Source organism: Atractosteus spatula, chromosome 7 (assembly GCF_055471065.1).
Source record: "Atractosteus spatula isolate fAtrSpa1 chromosome 7, fAtrSpa1.hap1, whole genome shotgun sequence".
Lineage (NCBI taxonomy): Eukaryota > Metazoa > Chordata > Actinopteri > Semionotiformes > Lepisosteidae > Atractosteus > Atractosteus spatula.
In genome coordinates this window covers 27,510,722-27,531,853 of record NC_142712.1, presented here as the reverse complement: position 1 = coordinate 27,531,853, position 21,132 = coordinate 27,510,722, and the positions used below count along the sequence as shown (strand labels likewise).

The 21,132-nt window shown below is 37.9% G+C and overlaps 1 protein-coding gene across 1 annotated transcript in view; it reads left to right on the top strand.

Annotated features, from left to right (window-relative positions):
- Positions 1 to 11,576, top strand: part of lgr6 (leucine-rich repeat containing G protein-coupled receptor 6) — a 265,732-nt gene extending 254,156 nt beyond the window's left edge. The window contains exons 16-18 of the mRNA XM_088921620.1: positions 5,606 to 5,766; positions 10,214 to 10,294; positions 10,423 to 11,576. Coding sequence (XP_088777746.1) covers positions 5,606 to 5,766; positions 10,214 to 10,294; positions 10,423 to 11,576 — 1,396 coding nt within the window. The remainder of the gene's footprint in view (positions 1 to 5,605; positions 5,767 to 10,213; positions 10,295 to 10,422) is intronic.
- Positions 11,577 to 21,132: the final 9,556 nt, after the last annotated feature.

The following is a 21,132-nucleotide window of genomic DNA, read 5'->3' as shown; positions in this document are numbered from 1 at the left end:
ACACTTAACAACACATTAACACCTAACAACGGGAGCAGGGACGAATTAGGCCAGTACCCACTATTGTTAAACATACAGAAAAGGATATTAAAGTATTGAATATTAGTATTGGCTTTAGTATTAGCCATACAGAACATTAAAGTGCCCCTTTTCCATTCAGCGGGTGCCTGAGCCGCTGTGTCCTATCTTCTGACAGTCGCCGTTGTGAACAAACATTTCTTTGAAAAAATGAGACGTTTCCCTTGGTCAGAGATATAAATATATAATATATAAATAAATTAAATTTAACTAACATGTGAAATAGCGTGTGAAAAAGTGGTAGTTTAAGCTTTTCTGCTAATATAATATGGAATCGTGTATCTAGAGAATTTAATAACAATATGATTATATTCGTGTACTGTACCACTGTACCATGCGACGTTACCAGGAAGAGGATTTCTTTCTATTCGAAACGTGTATTTTAAAAGTTTAAGAAGTAAAAACCTTACAGCGTACACAGATTTCTAAACTGATCAGGATCGTTATCTTTGTCTTATGCATAATAATGTTCACCGCTCTGTCCAGCAAATTAATAATAAACTTTATTTTATATAGCGTTTTAAACGAATAAGTAATTAGATTGCTCATAAACCTAATCACTTGCTTTTTCTTTTTATTTAGGCTCAGATTTCAACTGTAGATCGTATTATTAATAACCATAATAACAACCAACCAACAAAAACAACCATATAAACATAATACCAACCAAAAACATAGATAACAACCACAATACAAAATCAAATATATCAAACCATTATACTCTCGCAAATTCCTCCAATTATCATAATCCCGCCCCTTATGCAAAACCAAACCCTCCTCCCATCCCAGTTTCTCCTCTTTATCATAAACAAAATCCACCTCAATTTTCAACATAAAGCCTTACTGCTTACTGGGTTTTTGAGGGGGGGGGGGAGGTGTCTTTCGCTGGAAATCTCGCCTGCTTCTACTTTACGAGTACAACCCCCTCTCTGCAGGAGTGCAGGCAGTAACGAATTAAACCGGTTTCACAAGTATTTTTAAAGTAGGAAGTACAGTGTTAACTGGTAGCTGGGCACCTCAATTAAGTCGCTTTAACATCCTAATGCGTTGGTGTAACAGTCCGGGAGTGGCAAGCTTCTAATGTCAACTCGACTCGATTGGAAGACAATGAACGTATTTTAGCCCTAAATGAATTAATAGCAAACATGGTTTACATAAAATACATTTTTCCAAGAAAGTTTATAATAATGCGATCTATAGTTGAAATCTGAGCCTAAATATAAAGGAAAAGCATTTTCAGAGAGCAATCACGCTGTGTTTATGTAGAAAAAGCGATTAGGTTTATGAGCAATCTAATTACCTATTCGCCTAAAACGCTATATAAAATAAAGTTTATTTAGAGATGAATGATCAGTGTCGCAGTTTAAATAATTTTCGTAGGAGGGCTTGGACAGATTCCAAGTGCATTTTTGCAATTTACGTTGTAATACAGTTTAGAATACAGTTAGTCTAAGCTTTATCAGCTTTATTTATGGGTTGCAATTTAGAAAAAGTCAAAAACCGCACTCAAAATGCAATTTAGAGCTTTCTGGCAAAGGGAGACACCCAAATTATAATGTAACATGCCACTGTTTGTGCATGAACAAAGTTATACTGCAATTTTCCTTAGATACGCGATTAAAAAAAATAAATTTTTTGAATCCCCGGCGGAACACACTCCATAAGAATCAGCGCTTTTATACAGTATATATTTACACATATATTTAAACACGCGTTTACGATTTAAATCAAAACGCGATTCAAATCAATATAAATGTTTATTTTGTAACGCATAGGTGACTATTCATTGTTATTAAAAAGACTTAAATTCGATCATGTTGTGATATTTAGAAATATAAATTTGTTTGGTGCGAGTGAGGTTTTATTTAATCTCTGACCAAGGGAAACTTTTCATTTTTTCAAAGAAATGTTTGTTAAAAAATAAAGTGATACTGTACAGTAGTTCCATGGAATTCAATCACAGACCATGTGACTTGGGAGTCAGGAAACTAACACACAGCGCCACCAGATTTGATAACGCTATAAAAACGCTATAAAATAATGTGACTAGGCACAGAACAAGTTTACAGCACAGTACAATAATAAATGCTGACCATGACTTAAGAAGCATAAATTACCTTACACTCAATTTAAACACAAGCTGTCTTTAGCCCTCTAAGCTGGTTCATACAGAAATGTAGAGATCCAGGCTCAGAACACACAGCTTCATTAGCGAATACATATGCAGGACAACTAGAGAAGACGTTTTACAGAGGATGGATTTTTAGAAACATCCCATCAGTGACATCACTGAAGTCAACTCCTACTGTGGGTAACTGTCGTGTGGATAGTTTCACAAGAATCAGACAAAGGTTTAAGCATCGCTTGTTCTAGATAAAACTGCAAAAAAAAACAACAACCCATAATGTACTTCTTTGCGGCTCTGTTTGCCCAAATCATATATTCACAACGTTAAATTAAAAAATAATATTACGTAACCAAAATCCGCAATATGGAAACAGAACCTGTGTAATTGTTGACAGATGATGTTCTCGTAACATTTTTACAAGACAAACTACAACATTTAAAAAATGACTTGTATGTACTTGATATCTCTAATCAATCCACGGCGATTTAGTTAAAGCAGTCCCCGCACAAAACGAAACTAAAACGCCCTGGGCATACTGTTTCGCGCTTCTTATCAGTTGCTCAAAAGTAATTTGACCGTATGAAATGCATAATATAAACCTAGAAACATATACAGTACGTGAGCAGTACTTACGTAGTATCGGTGTCAAGACATACCTCTCAAATACTGTAAATCAAGTTAAAAATATCTCAAGACCGATTCTGGTCATAATGAAACCATGTTTCGTGTATGTTTTCTTTAAAGTACCGAGACCAGCCATATACTGTATGTTTATGTTCCAAAATTAATATCGTTTATGGCCTTCACACACGTTGCAGTATGCTCCTATTCTTTTTATGCTCAGGCACTAAGATTTCCCTTCAGTGGTAAAATTCCATATAAATATTCAATACTTAAACGGGCACAGTTAAGACATTAAATATACATATACATACTGTATACAGTACAGTTTGCATACGGTAATATGTTTATGTTCCTAAATCAATCTCTTTTATGAGCATGTGAAAGGCATGGTGAATCGATTCTCAAAAATTACTGTACTTTGCATGATTGGAAAAAAATGCGTGATTGCGAAATGCTGTGGTGTTACTTTTACAAAGACGGTCAATGAAAAAAAGAATGTGGACCAGGGCAATACTTTGAGTTTACAGCTTGTCCAAGGTTATTTATTATTAATACTATTAGTAATATCTTCGTTAAAGACTTTGATGGCTACAGCTCAAACATGAGAGGTTGAGCTTTATTAGCTCCACCTTGCGGAAATTCCGGATACTATTATTTTGCTAGCGGTATTTACTGGTAACTTGCGGTATTTAACGGTAACTTGCGGTATTTACCGGTAACTTGCGGTAGACTGCGTACAGCGTACCGGAAAATAATGCGGTATCGCCCGCACATTTTGAATGGCTGCATCTGTAGAAACACTGTAGCTTACTTGGTTCATTGCAGCTGTCCAATCTGCTTTTGCTGGATTGGGGCCAAAGATACTCCTCCTGGAATCAGGAAGAGAGAGAGCGTTGCTTAACTTTGAGTTGTAGATCGCACCTTGAAGCAAAGGATCCCACTTAGATTTTATCTCAAGTAGCTTTCCAATAGTTTGTGCACAGGGTCTTACTGGGTTTCTGCACAAATGTGGGACGGAAGTAAGAAAAATTCAGTTTACTCCAGGATGTAGCTGTTATCACTGAATGTATTATTATTGCATTAAACATTTTGATTTTCAGGCTTGTCAAATAAAATCCACCTGTATTTATTTGTTCAGTCAAAATTACAATTGGCTTACTAGGTGCAAGACTTCTCCTGTTGCAAATAAAGTCTTTGACAGAATTCTGTTTACGTCAGACTCTTTCTCTGGTTGTTAGGGGTCACTGCATTCCTACATCACGGAATGAATTTGGGTTATGGCTCATAGGGGTTCACTGAAATACCAGCCCTCCATAGCTTAGAATTTGCAGCACCTTTCCACTAGCATGTGACCATGCTAATGATGTCGTGCTAGAATCATGCTAATAAAATGACATGCATGTGCTTCAGGTCATACTGCTTTCACTCTACATACATTCTACTGAAAGATTAAAAAGGATGCACTATAGAATGTTTACTACTGCAATGATATTCTCTCAGTTAGCTAATCACCTGTTACGAACACAGACTGAGAGCTGTGTCAGGTCTTGTAGTAGACCTTATGCGATGCGGTAAGAGCTGGAGAAAACAGGAGGCGTGGTAAAAAGAAACACACAGGGGTTTAATAGTGCACAAAATAATAGTGACAGTCCGTGAGACAGTGAACAGGGGAGACAAAGAATGGCATCCAAATCCAAACAGGTCCAAAGGCAGGTCAGGGCACAGTGGGCACAGGAAACGGGAGGTGTCGGGGATGAGGCCTATGCCCTCAGGAGATGGACGTAGGGTTTCCTGGTGCTAGGCAGGCCTCGCGACATCCTTACCCTAATGATGAGCTCCGAGGACAGGAGGAGCAAGTCTTTAAATAATACACCTAAGAATGTACACCAGGGGAGCTTAGCAACAATCACAGGAACAATAACGGGAGTAGTGGAGTGCCCTCTAGGGAGGGATGTCAGGCGTGACGTCACCCAGCTACCTTCATTCAATAAACTAAATGGCTTAATGCAAAACATTCATTCTGACAAAGCACCATTATGAAGCTGACACACTACAGCATTTTAACTCTCTCATTTTAGACACAAAGACATAAAACTTGTACATATGCAAAATTTGGATTATCTTTGACTAGTTTTTTCGTTTCTAGTAATTTATTGACTAATTACAATGTAAGGTAAATTAATGCCTTTTCAATGCAGAGATTTCTAGGTGCCATTTCAGAAGGTGCTTTAAATTTGCTGTATTCTTTCAGCTCATAATGTACCCACATTCTGTTTCTTGTCCTTCAAGTAATATTTAACAAGGGCTTTTGTTAATTTGGTCATGGTATGTAAAGTATTTTGTCATTGTATGTGAAGGATTCCAAATCTTTTTCTTCCAACTGAAAACATGGTCGACTCACAGAGACCAGTGCTAAAGATTTAACAGTCTAATCTGTTTGATTATTCTTTCAACAAGCCCTCAGTAGCAAGCTAGATACTAGAGATAAATGGTATAATAATAAGTTAGAATATAATATCTTATAAGTGATCAAGAAATAGATTTTTCCCCCTGGCCCTACACAACTGAAGTGCTGTAGCAATTTTAAAGGTACTACGTTTTTTTTCCCTTAGCAATAGGTACTTTTTATCCCCCAGAACCAGGACAATACATATTTTCCCTTTTTATTACATTACATCAGGCTACCTATCACATAGGTCCCATGACACAAATCATTGTCTGCCTTTGTTCCCTGATGGAGTTTTTTTATTTTTGTTATTGTTTTTATCTCTGCAGAATGATAGAAATGCCATATGCTTATCAATGTTGTGTGTATGGAGCCTGCAACAAGAACAACAAACCTTCTGGTCACTGGGAAGCTGATCAAATGGGAAGTGAGGATGATGATATACATAAAAGGACCGTGACTATGTTCCCAAGCCACATTGATAGTAACTGTAAGTAAATTTGTGTTTTGTTTTGTTAAATATTCCCAGTATAGGCCAATGACAAGAGATCATTGTAGAAAAGAGATATGCCATTCAGTTGGCCAAGAATAGCTGCCATAGTCTGAGTTCAGATTTGCAGTTAGCAGAAAGGCTTAGATAGATAGATACTTTATTGATCCCGTGAGGGAAATTGCAGTGCAACAGCAGCTTTACACAGACAACACAGCCACAGTGTAACGAATGATACAATAATAATAATAGTACAATACATACAATACAATCAGTACAGTGAGGGGTGCACTAAAAGAGTTACTCACAGTCCGGACACACAAAGAACAAACTAGAACAGAACAGTACGTAAAAAAATCGTATCACACATATGAGTACATATATAAATGTAAATATAGATATAGATATAAATATAAATGTATTGCACGGGTCCCTGGTATATATTGCACAAAAAACAGTTGTAAACGGGAAAAGAAAGAGAACAGATGTAGCAGTAGATGTGTAGATGTGTTCAGTCCAGAAACAGGTCACTGTCAATGTTGCCTCTGCCCAGACGCAAGGTGGATGCGTTGTACAGTCTTATGGGAGAAGGCAAGAATGACCTCCTGTAGCGCTCCCTGTCGCACCGTGGATGAATCAGTCTATTGCTGAACGTGCTCTTCATTTCTACAAGCCTGTCATAGAGGGGATGGGAGATGTTGTCCATGATGGCCTCTAGTTTGGACACCATTCTCCTCTCAGCCACTACCTCCAAGGGGTCCAGGTCAGACCCAATGACAGAGCTTGCTCTCCTGATGAGGTTGTTCAGCCTTATTTCATGTATAGCCTTAATATTACATGAACAACCAGCCTTGCGGAATGATCCACATGGCTTAATTGAGGTAGCCGAGCATGGAGAGAAGTTCCATTTTTGTGCAAAATTTAACAGAAGAGTAGGTAGAAATATACAGATGGATCCGATTGAGCTTGTCACGAGGCAGGGAGGCAGAGAAATCAATGGAATTGAGGATGATCCCAATGAATTCAATTGTATGAGAGGGGCCAAATGATTTGTCGTGGGCGAGAGGCACCCCTAGGTTCTTAAAAACGGAAATAAGTGTGGAGGAGGCTCTTGCAGGGGGGGGCATGAGGAAAATCTATGGTGAGGAAATCATCAAGAAGATTGATAAGGGGAGATTATAGTAATTTAAGAGGATCTAGCAGAGGACTTCAGCTAAGGTGTCAAAAATTTTTGGGCTACTCTTGCAGCCGAAACTTAGGTGAACTGCAAAGAAGAACTTATTTTGCCAACAAACTCCAAAGAGATGCCAGAAGTCAGGGTCAAGAGGCATCACCTTAAAGGCGCTGGAGATGTCAGCCTTAGCAAGCCAGACACCCGGACCTGCCGTTTTGATGAGTGAAATGGCATGGTCAATTGTGGCATAATGCGGGGAGAAGTCGGAGCTGGGAATAAGACTATTGATGCTTGGCACATGGAGCTGACAGGTCAATTATGAGGTGTTTTTTACTGGAGTAATTTATGGACCCCCTATACCAATAGGGTTGATACAGTATATAGGAAATGGAGGAGAATCAAATGGGCCAATCATGAAACCTTTTTCAACTTCCAATGGCAGCAAGGAATCAATGAACTTAGGTTCAGCAGTAGCAGATTGCAGGTTCCTGCAGAGAAAGAAGGAAGTGTGCACAAGCCTGGTGAGAACCCAAAGGAAAGGCCGTCGAGCAAGATTTGTGTGGAAAAGGGGTCAGGGTGGTGGAGCAAAATTTATGAGACAAGAGTGGGGATGTCTTAGATGTTAGACAGATGAGCCAATAGTCATTTGGGAATGCAAAAAGTGGAGTGGGTATGGAAGGGCCAGCGAGGGCACCTGAGTGAGCATGAGCTTCATTTCAGAAGCTGCAAATGTGAAGGACGCGACAAGAGAAAGAGGTACAGGTAGAGGAATTAAAATTAAAATTATTGCAGATTTTTTGGCCTCCAATCATCATGATAGGGTGACCGCGAACGTCTCTGGACCGAGTAGATTTGAAATAGACCTGGCTGGAAAATTGGGATTGTAGGGGAGAAGAGGTGGGGTCAGGGTCGAGTTTGCAGACAGTATCTGGGCAAAGGTTTGAGGAGTGTGACTGGGAGGAACAAATGTCACAGGAAAGAGATCTGACACCAGGAAATATACATCAGTAAAGCTCGATGTCAAGGGCTCCCCAGTAGGTGCGATGGCTCCACTGGAGTAGGCGGGCAGCAGCCTTAGCCGAGAACTGTTTATGACAGTCATAGCACAGGGAGCCCCCGAAGCAGAGAGATAAATTGAGGATAATGTGCATGTAATCATCAAGTTCTTGACAACGATTGGAAAAGACAGAGCACATGATGTTGCGAAAGATGCTGAAATGGCATATGAGAATATATGATTAACCGGGGATGAGAAAAGGGTAATGGCACTTTCTGCTGTGTTGCTGTGGCCCTCCCTTCTGATTATAAAATCATCTCACAATTCTGTCACTGAGGTGTGAGAGACAATATTACAGTCTCTCAAAATACTGAACTTAAGGAACTTTTACTGTACCATTTTTTAAAATATGACCCTCTGAACATGGCATGAGAGAATACATTGGCAAATGGTGATGGCACTTTCTGCTGTTTTGCTGTGGCCCTCCTTCCTGATTATAAAATCATCTCACAATTATGACACCAAGGTGTGAGAGACAATGTAGCAGACTATCAAAAGATAGCAGTTTCTCTCTCTTTCTAACACTGCTAGTGTTAGCAAGCGTCGGAAAACGGGTACAAGGCGGTACAATCCAAATTATATAAATCACTGGTTCTCAAACTTTTTGGACCAAGTACCACCCCTGATCAAACCAAAGCATCCAAGTATCACCTACATCTCATATATATAAACACATGACATGATATAATGTTTATATAATCTCAGTTTATATATTAGCTTACTGGTCCTAATAAATCAAATGTTTTGATTTAGAGCTCCATTTAGTTCTTGCTTAGTAGAATAACAGTAATAACAATAAGCAGTAGCAATAACAGGGGCCCTGGATTTAATTCTGGGGTGCTACCTATTTTTTGTGTTTTGTATAGTTTTGTACTGTATGTTCTCCCCATGTTTACATCTCTGGATGACCCGGTTCCTTCTACAGTCCAAAGACATACTGTTAGATTTAGTGGATTCTGCAATATTTGACCCTGGTGTGAGTGTATGTCTGTTTTTGCGTGCCTTGAAATGGACTGGCGTCCTATGGTGTATTTCCTGAGCTTGCTCTCGTTGCTTGCTGGGTTAGGCTCTGCCCCCCCCCCCAACCCTGAATTGGATGATTTTCTAAGAAAATGGGTGGATGGATGTGTAATTTAAAAGTGAAAGCAAAAAAAGAAGTCTCTGGAGAGAACTGTTTTCAGCGTGGTGTTTGTAGTCTCTCTCAAACTCTCACTGATACATTAACACTCCCATTGCCAATCTTTCCACAGATTATATTTAATTATTGCCTTGCAATCTTTATGTAACTCATTTGATAACAATTTAGAATACAGACAGGAAGCTTGAACCATGATATGGCAATAAGTTATAACTGGTACATGATGAAACATTAGAATATACCTGTACAATAAGTAAAATTGGCTAAAGAACTTTGTTATAGTTAAAAAAAAATAAAATACACCTAATTATCCATCAAAACACGTATTACATACAACAGTAAATTTATTGCAACAATTTCTGGAGCTAGCAACAGCACAAAACTCAGAGAGAGGTGCCTCAAAATATTACCCATTATAAAGCCTAGCAGCTAGTGAGTCATATCTACAGTATGTCATTTTAAGACACAGATAACAACACAGAATTACGGGGAGAGAGAGGCACTGATACAACACTCACACACACACACACAATAAATTATGACAAGACTTTGGATCAACTGGAGGTAAAACAAATACATAACAACAAGGATTACCTTATTTACAATCATATTCATCAGCGTTGTACATTCTCATGAGTGCATATCAGTTCCATTGCATGTGAAGTAAGAACTGAAAGGCTAAAAAGAGCACTATGAGCTTCAGAGCACTAATATGCACAGACATCCAACAGCCTCTACAATGGCTGTGTACACATCTTACTTCTTAACTGCTCCCCACTTCATGCTAGAGGTATCTATTTTTCCTTTCTAATTCTGCAACTCTATGTAAAAATGGCATGTTAATTTCATTATAAAGGGTTGTATAGAACAGTACTGGCACACCTCTCCATCTTAAAATTTTCTACCAAAGTTAAAATGACCAGTACTGATGTCTCCCACCAATTCAAACTCAATTCAATTGTTAGGCATGTTAATATTTTTTTCTTTAAGATTTGAAGGTCAGCATTTACCATTGCTGGCTACAGACATAATTGATATCCTTGCCTGTGTTTGATCTAATTCTAGCATTTTGTTTCAGATGACGTAGAGGTGGAAGAATTCCAGTTGGATGTTGATGAAGACAGACTACAACCCAGCATTCAATGTACTCCCGCTCCAGGTAATTAAAATTCAATTAATGAATGAACAAATGAATTTAAACATAGACAAGCACTGAACCTCATGCAAAATAAAATGTCTTTTTGAATTGACAACTTTCCTGATTCTCTTTTTTTAACCTTTTTTTAGGCCCATTCAAGCCATGTGAATACCTGTTTGACAGCTGGGTAATTCGGTTGGGTGTGTGGGCTATTGCTCTGGTCTCTCTTATTTGTAACACCCTGTTAATTGTCACAGTCCTTGCCTCACCCAGTCACCTTTCCCCTGTCAAGTTTGTCATTGGTTTTATTGGTGGAGCCAACCTGCTGACAGGGCTATGCACAGGTACTCTGGCGCTGGTGGACACACTGACCTTTGGGGAGTTCTCCCAGCATGGAGCTCAATGGGAGACAGGCCTGGGCTGCCAGGTCGGTGGCTTCTTCTCCGTCTTTGCCTCTGAAGCATCCATCCTCTTCTTGACATTAGCAGCAGTGCAGTGCAGCATTTCTGTGTCCTGTGTTAGGGCCTATGGCAAGTCCCCCTCCTTCAGCAGTGTCAAAGCAGCTGCACTGTGCTGTGTGGGGCTGTCCCTAGCAGCAGCAGCACTGCCCATCTTCAAAGTGGGAGAATATGGATCTTCACCTCTTTGCCTCCCCTACCCACTCCCAGAAGGGCATTCTTCCACTCTAGGCTTCATGGTGGCCCTCATCATGATGAATACCCTATGCTTCCTGGTGATCACTGGCACCTACATCAAGCTTTATTGGGATCTGATGACAGGAGAGTTTAACAGCATCTGGGACTGTGCAATGATTAAGCATGTGGCCTGGCTAATCTTTACCAATTGCTTGCTCTACTGTCCTGTGGCCTTTCTCACCTTTTCTTCCCTTCTCAGTCTTTTCCCCATTAGTGAGGAGGTGATCAAGTCTGTCTTGCTCATTCTTTTTCCCCTCCCAGCTAGCCTGAACCCTCTTCTCTATCTCTTGTTCAACCCCCACTTCAAGGAGGACTTCCATCTTCTCTGCAGGAAGTCCAAGTCCCCACAGGAGGAAACCTTGAACTCATTTGTTTCTGAGGAAACTGAAAAGAGCTCCTATGACTCCACACAGGCTCTGGTCTCCTTCTCTGACGTGGATATGTTCTTTGAGGGCAGTATCCTGCCTACACGAGAGCCAATCCATTACCCTCCATCCTCCTCAGTTCCTCTAATTCTCTGCCAACAGCAAACGACCCCCAGGAAAGACTGTACAACTTTCTCTGGCATAGGGCCCTCTCTAAAGGATGAAGAACAACCTCCTGAATAGTAGCAGTAGTTTCTGTAATGGAATTTACTCTTCCTCACCATTTCCATTTCATTAATAATTTAGCATTTTTTAAAATATACTGAATTTAGTATCATTAGAAGCCATACAACACTGTCCAAAGGACAGTAGGTAGCAAATCAATTGCTTAAATAATCCTCACCCAAGAAGGGACCATTATCCTTAAGTAACTGTATATTGATTAATTCTAACTCCTACCTTCATGAGCAGTTTTAAAATTGCCATAATGCTATGTCTGTAGCTAACTGTTGTTTCAAAAGTAGTTCTTGAACATGCACAGCACCCAACAAATTGTGAGCAAACTTGATTTCACATATTTTATTAGTGGCAAAATGCTATTACTGTCATATTATGCAGGTTTTGTTTTAAATATTATACTTGTTAAAGTTCAAATACAAGTACTATCATAGAGTTCAATTTGCAGTCATGAACATAGAAGATTTACTGAGTTCAGCTTGTGATTCTCTTATGCAAAGCCTGACCTTTGAGCTTTGAAAGTCATTTAAGACCTGAAAGACCTGACCTTTGAAAGTCATGTAAGGTTTTTTTTTAATTTACATCCACAAATTACTGTATGTTTAGTCATACACACTTGATATGGAACTGCCGATAATGTTTTTTCACATTTCAGTATACACAGCTACAATCTCTGTGACCACACAAAAGAGAATGATGAAGGTGCATCCACCTTTGAGCCATTTGTATATTAACGTGTCACAGGCAACACAACCCTGTACCAGAAGTTCAGCGCCTTTTGGAGGAGAGGCATGTCCCTCACTGACATTACTGCATACCTGCTTTCAAATGTCGCTGTTGTGCTTAGAGCCAAGGTAACCCTGGCCACCTACTTTCTCCCTGTTCAGCCAGTTGTGTATCACTGACTGGACAATTCTGGTTATAGTCAGCTGCTAGCTCAAATCTGTAGTCATAGAGATTAGAGCTTCTAACCAAGTGAGTATCTTTACCAGCAAAGCCACTTGGAATGGTGATTAATTCTGAAATGGAATATAACTACCCTGAAAGAACAGTCTTAGCATATTGTAAAATGCACCCCACTGCAAACCTTTATCTTCAGCTGTATAAATCTAAAGCTTGTAAATTTTTTTGTTTGATGTTTACAAAATGGCAAGTAATCACCTCCACAACATTCAACCTTGCTTTAGATGAAGCTAGGTTTCTTTAGTTAGGGTGTTAAAAGCTTGTTATATTCTCTATTTCTAAAGAACTTACTATATCCTCACCCCTCACCCCTCCTCCCTCCCAGCCTTTGTTCTCCCACTACATTACCTTTGCCTACTGCCTTGTCTCTCTCACACCTGAAGAAGGCTCCACGGCCGAAACGTTGTGTTTTCTCTCCTCTTTTTTTCAGCATGGAATAAACCTATTACTTGTTACTATATCCTTTACTTCTTTTGATCTGTTAGTGCATGTATACACTTGTTACAGTGCTCCTGGTACTTAGAGATCTAAGAAAAGCTGTTTTTTAGGTATAGGGTAATTTATTAACATTAGTGACCACTGTTGAGGAAACTTACTTTTTAAAATGTACAGTATCTGTTACAATGTACACATGTAAGTGCTTTATAAAAAGAACAAAAGTTGGGATAAACAGTTTTAAATGGTAATGTATTACTTTAAATTGTAGCACACTAAAAAACCTAGGGTTACAAATGAGAGGAGGCCAGTTGGCCCATTTTAGTAGTTTATTGATCCAAGGATCTCATCCAGTCATTGGTAGCTTCTTCCATAGTCCACAACCCTTTGAGTAAAGAAATGCCTCCTAGTAGCAGTTTTAAAACACAACTTAGATTGCTGTACCCCATGACTTAAAACTATTTTCACCTGACATCTTCAAAATTAATCCCTTACTCAAGTAACATCTACTTATAAAAGCAAAGCAACTTTCCCCATCATTTTCAGCCGCATAGTTAAACATCCCAGTCAGGTATTCAAATCTACTGAGTTGGAAGATGCGCAACATTCACAGCTGTAGTAGACATTGTTTTCTATGAAAATACAGTAATTACCATGCCTAATGTTGGACAAAACTACAGTAGCATTACAACCTAGGGCATCTGTACTTTCAAGATTGGAAAGTATAAATCCAAGGTGGCTAACATTATTGTTTAAATTACAACTGAAAACAAATTTGTTACATTGATTGTTTATTCAGAATTTTAGGATGAATATTAGCTTTTTTATATTTTGTTTGAAAGGAACATTATCTTTCTTCTGTTTCTGTGCACAAGTACTTCCATTTTTCTCCTATGTTGGCCTAAAGGACAATGAAAACCCTCTAAAGACTTGAAGCACACATCTTTAAATGTTACCGGAATTCATTTATTTTTACATATACCCCTCTTGATATAATTACAGTCATTTAAAGATATTCCTCTTAACCAACAATATTGTATTTGTTGAAAAGCATACAGATGCAACTGACTTCTGATTTTTAGAACTTTTGTTCAATTTTGCTTTTAAAGTAGGATAGCTGATGTATATACAGTGTAACTACCTCTGAGCTAGAAGGCTATTTTTCCATTATACCTTAATATTTTGTCTTTCTGTTTTTATATACATATAATTTTTTATATTGGAAACAAGGAATAAAGTTTGATTTTGTTGTACAAAACAAAGAAACTATTCTGGATGTACATATGTTCAACACTTATGTTAATGATCCACACAATGTATATTAAAATAAATGTTTCCTATAAATATGTCAAGTGTTTTGTGTTTTTTTAATAAATAATTATTTTACAGGATATGAGCTCATTGGAAACAAAGCAATTATATATGAAACAGAGTCATCAAAGGAAAACAGTTTTAATTAAAATCTAAAATGCTAAAGAATCAAACTGACAGAAACAGTATTAAATCTGCAGTACCTTTCTCTTGAAATGGAAAACATTTAACAAAATTGCTGATTGTGCACATTCAAGTGCTTGACATGATTCAAGTGCTTCAGCAAATTGCTGAAAAGTCATTTTCTTTCACACATGAAACAAGTTAAACTGTTTTACCTCAGCAGACATCCAAAAGTGGTTAGTTACAGCACAGTACCATCTACTGTATATTAATAACTGCACCACAAAATTCTACTTCTTAAAAATTACAACGTTAGTTAAAGAAGGGGGGTTCTTGAGCTGCACTTCTAAAATGATGCAGCTCTGGCACACAATCCTTCTTCCATTTTGGATGTCCTGCAAGTCTACAACTAAAATCAATGCAACGCATTATCCTTTATAATCTCTCCCTTGCTAAACTATTTCTGTTTCTGTAAATACAAATTTGCAGTATTTTTAAAAAAAGTTTCCAGTTTTTCAGAAATTAAACAATCAACATTTTTAGTCAAATTCCAATAACAGAAAGTCAATGATCAGTAGGGGGTGCTCACCCTGTGGTCCCTGTGGCTCCTAAGGCCCCAGTATAGTGATGGGGAAACTATATTGTAAAAGTATTGTGAACATTTTGAATGTGCTACAGTATATAAGTATATATAGTTTGTGAAGTTTATAGTTTGACCATGAAATAAGAAGGATAATGCACAGCAAATCATGGGCAATAGAATAAATGAAGAGGAATATAAATTAAACAATAAGGAGAATAGAGGAGAATGCTGACCAAGCTCACAGCCATCATGAACAACGCCTCTCAGCCGCTTCATGGGACTGTTATTGGACAGTGGAGCACTTTTAGCAACAGACTGCTCCAGTTACGGTGTTCAAGGGAACATTTCCGCAGGTCTTTCCTCCCGGCGGCTATCAGGGTGTATAACGCTGCCCTAGGCTAGGACTGTTAGCCCTTCATTTGCTCGTCTATGGACAGCATGTTGCTCCATTGTACTTTTTTTTGGACACTCAATCTATATATACCTATCCACATTTTGCACATATTTTATTGTTTTTACAGTTAATATGAGCATATTTTGCACACACCTATGTATTTATTTTATATTTATTTTGTATTACTGTATGTATTTAAATTTTTCATCTATTCAGATGTCTGTTTTTTGCTTGTCTTGGGCTGGACTGCTGTAACACATCAATTTCCTTCGGGATCAACAAAGTCTTATCTATCTATAAAAATTATAACCTTTATTATACTGATGTGATAGACTTCAGCATCCAAGACAAAAATAAATATTTTGGAAAACTGTTGTCCCTGTAATTTTAACCTGTTTTCCACAAGGTCTTGATATCTGATCCCTCAGAACTTTTTATTAATTTGAAATACTGTAAATGTATAAATAACCACACAGTGGAGAAATAAGAATTAGTGCTGAGTTGGTCTCAGTGTCTTTGGCTTGTGAATACTTGAAGAACACTGTGTACTCTGGAACCCATAAACAATGACCACATACATCTTCCCGGGACCAGACTTGAGCTAATAATGTATCAATAGGTGATGATATCATTATATGCATTACTAAACAACTAGTCTATAAACAAAAAATCAGTTTACACCTTCCCCCCCAAAATGCTTTAGAAAACAGAAAAAAACTTAGAACCTAAAGCTAAAAGTAACATTTATCAAGAGATACAAAATTACTAGATTAGTATGTAATTATGATATAATTGGAATGACTGAGATGGTTTTAGGTAGTCAGAGGTGACTTTGTGAAAAAGCCACCATCTTGGCTCAAGCATTAGTCCCAGTAGTGTGGCCTTGAGACATGATATCTGCCTTTTAAGTGAAGAACTTATAAAATGAGGCACAGCTGGTCTGAATGAATAATTGGCTCTCACGTGGAGTTCACATAATGGAAAAGAGCTGTTTAGATAGACTGCATGGAATTAGCCACTCCCCTGGGCTAATAAGAAGGCTTACAAGACCAGCTTGTTATTGAAAACAAAGGTAAAGATCTATTGCTTGGTAAAGGCAAAGAGTTAAGTTGAAGTGATTATTTTACTGAAGACTGAGAATTGGGCAACAGAGTTAAGCTAATGAAATATGCCAGTGCCTGGCTGTATTAAAAGAAATAGTAATTAGTTAATTGAAAAATGAAAATTGGGTGACAAAGTTAATTGGGTTGAGTACTCTGCAGGGGAGTCGGAGCCTATCCTGGTAAATAAGCTGGGATACACTCTGGATGGGGCGCCAGTCCATCACAGGGCTCACACAGACATCCACACACTCACACAAGGGCAACCTAGGGCCTCAGCAACCTAGGCAGCACCACCATGTTTTTGCCTCACAATGAACCTATACAGGTAGAATCTGAAACAAAGATTTTTAATTTCAGGAAAGGCAGACACTAATGGAATGTTTTAAAACCTGTTAGTCCGGATCGCGGTCACCGAGGGGCACTCCTGTCTCCCCAGATGACACTTTTTATTTTTAAGATAAACGCGAGATAAACAACGTTTGTTTGAAACCGCTCCACAAATTTTCTCACATGCACATATTCTCCAATACCACCACAACAAAACCATAAAGTTTGTTTCCACAGACATGACACTATTATGCAATAAACCAATAAATTAACGAACTAGCAGAATCCCAATAAAAACACACGTCAACCCGGCAAGCACAGCATGTCAATATCATACATTTTTACCAACAAAACCTCAAAAGCAAAACCCAGCAAATATATATATATATCCCATGTTTTTACCTTATTCTGGAGCATGATATATAACCAAAATAACCCAGACTAGTTTATCTCAAGAGCTAGAGACTAGTAAACCTTATTGATTACGTAGTAAATGTTTGAAGAACGACCGGCAGAAATAAGGCGATTTGATTGGTAAAAAACGCTGTCATTCATTGTATTTTCAGCCATTCAGAGCCCTTAGGGGGTGAGACTTCCTCTAGAAGCTTCAGGCTGCATTTTTAGCTGTCAATCATTGACTCAGAAGGGGTAATCAATCAGTTTTTTATCAGTTTCTTATCAGTGCTCCTTTTTTTCCACACCAGAAGGCAACTCTGAGGTTTTTTTTCATTGCATAACAGCAGATAAAGGCTCTCTAGCAGTGTCTAAAGGTTTTTATAGCAATTGCAATGGTTTTTATTCTTATTATTTTCAATATTTTTATGATTTTTTATTATAGGCGTGACATTTAATTCCACATCCAGTCTTCACAAAACATGATGTAGAATTTTTTCTAATTGATCAATTTGTCCCAGATTTTTATCCAAGCTAGTAGTCACCTAGAACAAGGTTTTCAAATCATTCCCAGGCCTTTGACATGCATATAGTTGAAAAATCTGACCTCTGAAGTCCAAAAAAACATGTTCGCCAGCTGTTTTTTGGGTTTTTTTTTTTCATATGTTTGTCTGCTGAGTGGACACATTAAGAAATATAAGACATTTGACTGTTCACACTCAAAGCCAAGGGGGTTAGCTTCAATTTAAGACCTGAACCAGGCTCCTGCTATGTTCTGCTGCAGAGATATAACAAATGTTTAAGGGGGAGGAAATTCCAGGCGGACGTTGGCTAAATATGTTACTGGTAGTAAACGGTTAAGAAAAGTGGAATGTAGCAAAGTAGATATTTAATCAGTAAAAAATGGATGACAATCATTTTGTAATGTAAGAAAAGTTACAGATAATATTAAGCCATTAGGCAATATTCTAACACATCTGGTTTACTAGTATTTAGTAAAAATATAAGCTTTTCTTAAGATATTTTGCTCCTAGTCCAGAACAGCTTGAGAAAGAAAATCAAAGGCTAGCTAGCACACCGTGTCCCAAATGGTTGAATAAATCAGCTAACAAAAATATATGGATAAAGAAAGCCCATTATTGTTATGGTTATTGGAAGTGATTGTTGACATGTCTCAAAAATCTATGGACAAATCAAACATCTAACCAAGCGCTTCAATCCAAAACAAGGAACCGATGTATTTGCTGCATTGGCTCAGGGTCTGAGACACAATGAAAATGGGTCAATTTACATGATAAAAAGCCTCTCATGTGGCTTTCCACCACATGCTGGAAACATTTTGGAGTGGGATCAGGGAAATGAATGCCAATGCTCTCGAATATCATGGATATTCCCTTGACCCATTTGTTTTAATATAAAGAGGAATTTTTAAACATTCTATTAAATATAAAATAACAAAAAAATGCAGTACTACATTTTTATCAAGCCAGCAGCCACATCACCCTGCAACTGGCTACCCGCTTAAGCTAAGCTGTGTGGGTCCCAATGCCCTGGTATAGTGGCAGGGATGCTATACTGTAGTGGGTGCTGTGTTTCGGATGAGACATTAAACGAAGGTCCCGACTCTCAGTGGTCATTAAAGATCCCCGGGCATTTCTTGATAAGAGTAGGGTTATCCCGGTGTCACAGTCTCCTCCTTGCAGAGTTTAGAGGCGTAGATAGAATATAACAATAATGATGGCACAGCCACAATTGCAAAGATATGCAATGGTGTTTATTATGAGGAACTATGTTCCCAAAGTCCACACACAAAAAACAAAGTGAAAACCACAAACTAACCAGAAAAAAACAACAAACAACAATAATAATCAGAATTCTGATATAAACATTTCTTCATTAAATATACAATTAAACAATGAACATATTATAACCAACAATAAAACATCACACTCTTTTTATGTACATAACTGTTGTTTTGGCAAATACTACCCCCCTTTTAATGGTATCTTCGTACAAATCAATCCACACATGCGCAATCCTGAAACAGGCCCTACTAAGCCAGCCCCTGTTGCCATGCCAAAGTTTGGGTCCTACAGGTTTGCAGGAGAAACCATTTTGCCGGTGAGAAATCCAAACAGCTTATTTATTTGAGACACATGAGTTGACTACCAATTTTGTTCATTTCACTTCTAAAACGAAGGAAAACAGGTGTTTGGTTTAAGTTAATGATTAATTTTGATAATATGGGAATAAGCTTACTTTACTCTGTGTGTGCACCCACAGAGCTAGCAAAGCTATCCCCATAATTCCAGACTAGTTTGTTTATATTGGAAACCAGCGTTTTCGCCTTTGTTTAGATAGTGAAATGTTTACATATGTGTGTGTATGTATTCATGTGGATACCTCACGAGTGCCAGGTGATCTGGAAACGGAGTCTCCAGTCACACCCAGTGCGTGGGCCAAATTCCCCCCCTTTGGCCTTTACCGTTGCCTCCAAGTTGTCCCCATGTATGATTGGCTTGCACTTACCCTGCGATGGACTGGTGCCCCATCCAGGGTGAACCCTGCCTTGCAATCGTTGCTTGCCAGGTAGGCTGTTTGGTATAAAGCGGTTTGGTAAACATTTTTATTAAAAAAGTCACATTTAAATAAAAATTTTCATTTGAGTAAATTAGATAATATTCCTCTTTGTGTGTAATACAAATCAAAATAGATGTAATTAAAATACTACTTAATATAGACAAATACATTTATAAGTACCATAATTAACATGAAGGTAAGTTGCCAACAGTAATACATAATTTCAAATTAATATAATTACATTTAAAATGTGCAAAAAACCCATATTTTCATATTTAAGGGGATATATGTAATTGATGAATCAGAGTAGGAACAGATAATTTCAAAATAAAACAGGAGAAAGTGGAGTAGAAGGTTGATTGGAAATAATCGCAATATATGGAAACAACATTCATATTCGTAAACTAATATTGTGAATAATGTTTGGGAAGTCTATTATACTTCGGCTATTTTTTATTTCAGCTATCAAAATTCCATTTTAGTTAAATAATTCCACATTAATACTCTATAAGTGGATTTAAAGAAGTATTAAAACAGATGAGGCTATATGTAATGCACTGCAAGAGTCACCTATTGATTTTCTTTGTGAAGAGCTAAATTCGGAATGCCGAAACAGCACAGGATATTGCAGTTTGCTTACCTCCAACATGAGTTTTGACACACATTCTTGATAGTTGCATCTGCCACAAGAGATTATTGTAACTCAAAAAGAAACACCAGTGTGTAGAGAATGAATGTTTAATGTCTTCTTCTAATACTAATCCTGAAACATACTGATGAATTCAGAGGAACAAAAAGATTATACATGGCTGAGTGTTTTTCTTAGTTGAAAGGAAATTCTCCCCCCTACTGAACTGTCCAAGTTATTGCCTGCCTGTCTGCATCCACTGTTAACAGAACAACGTGGCATTCCACCTCTCTTACCTTCCCTGGAATGGACAGCCACCCCAGATCCAATGTGGCACCCAAATCAAATCAAATCAAAGTTTATTTATCAAATGCACAACAATACAGTGTGCAGCAGTAGTTGCTGGCAATGAAATGTCTTTTCTGCGAGCTCACAAAAATCACAAAAACACAAAAATCACAAAATTGAGGTTATGAAAATAAGGTTACATAATAATAGATGTAATATAAATTGAATAAAACTCAATATGAGCAGAGCTGCTATGTGTCCATGGTGTATGCAAATATATACAAGTAGTGCGGTTATGCTGAATACAGTGAAAACTGTGCCCATGTAGCCATTACAGGTGATTTGCTAAAGGAGCTGTAGGTTGGCTATTTAGCAGTCTTATTGCCTGGAGGTAGAAGCTGTTCCGTAGTCTGTTGGACTAGGACCGAATGCTT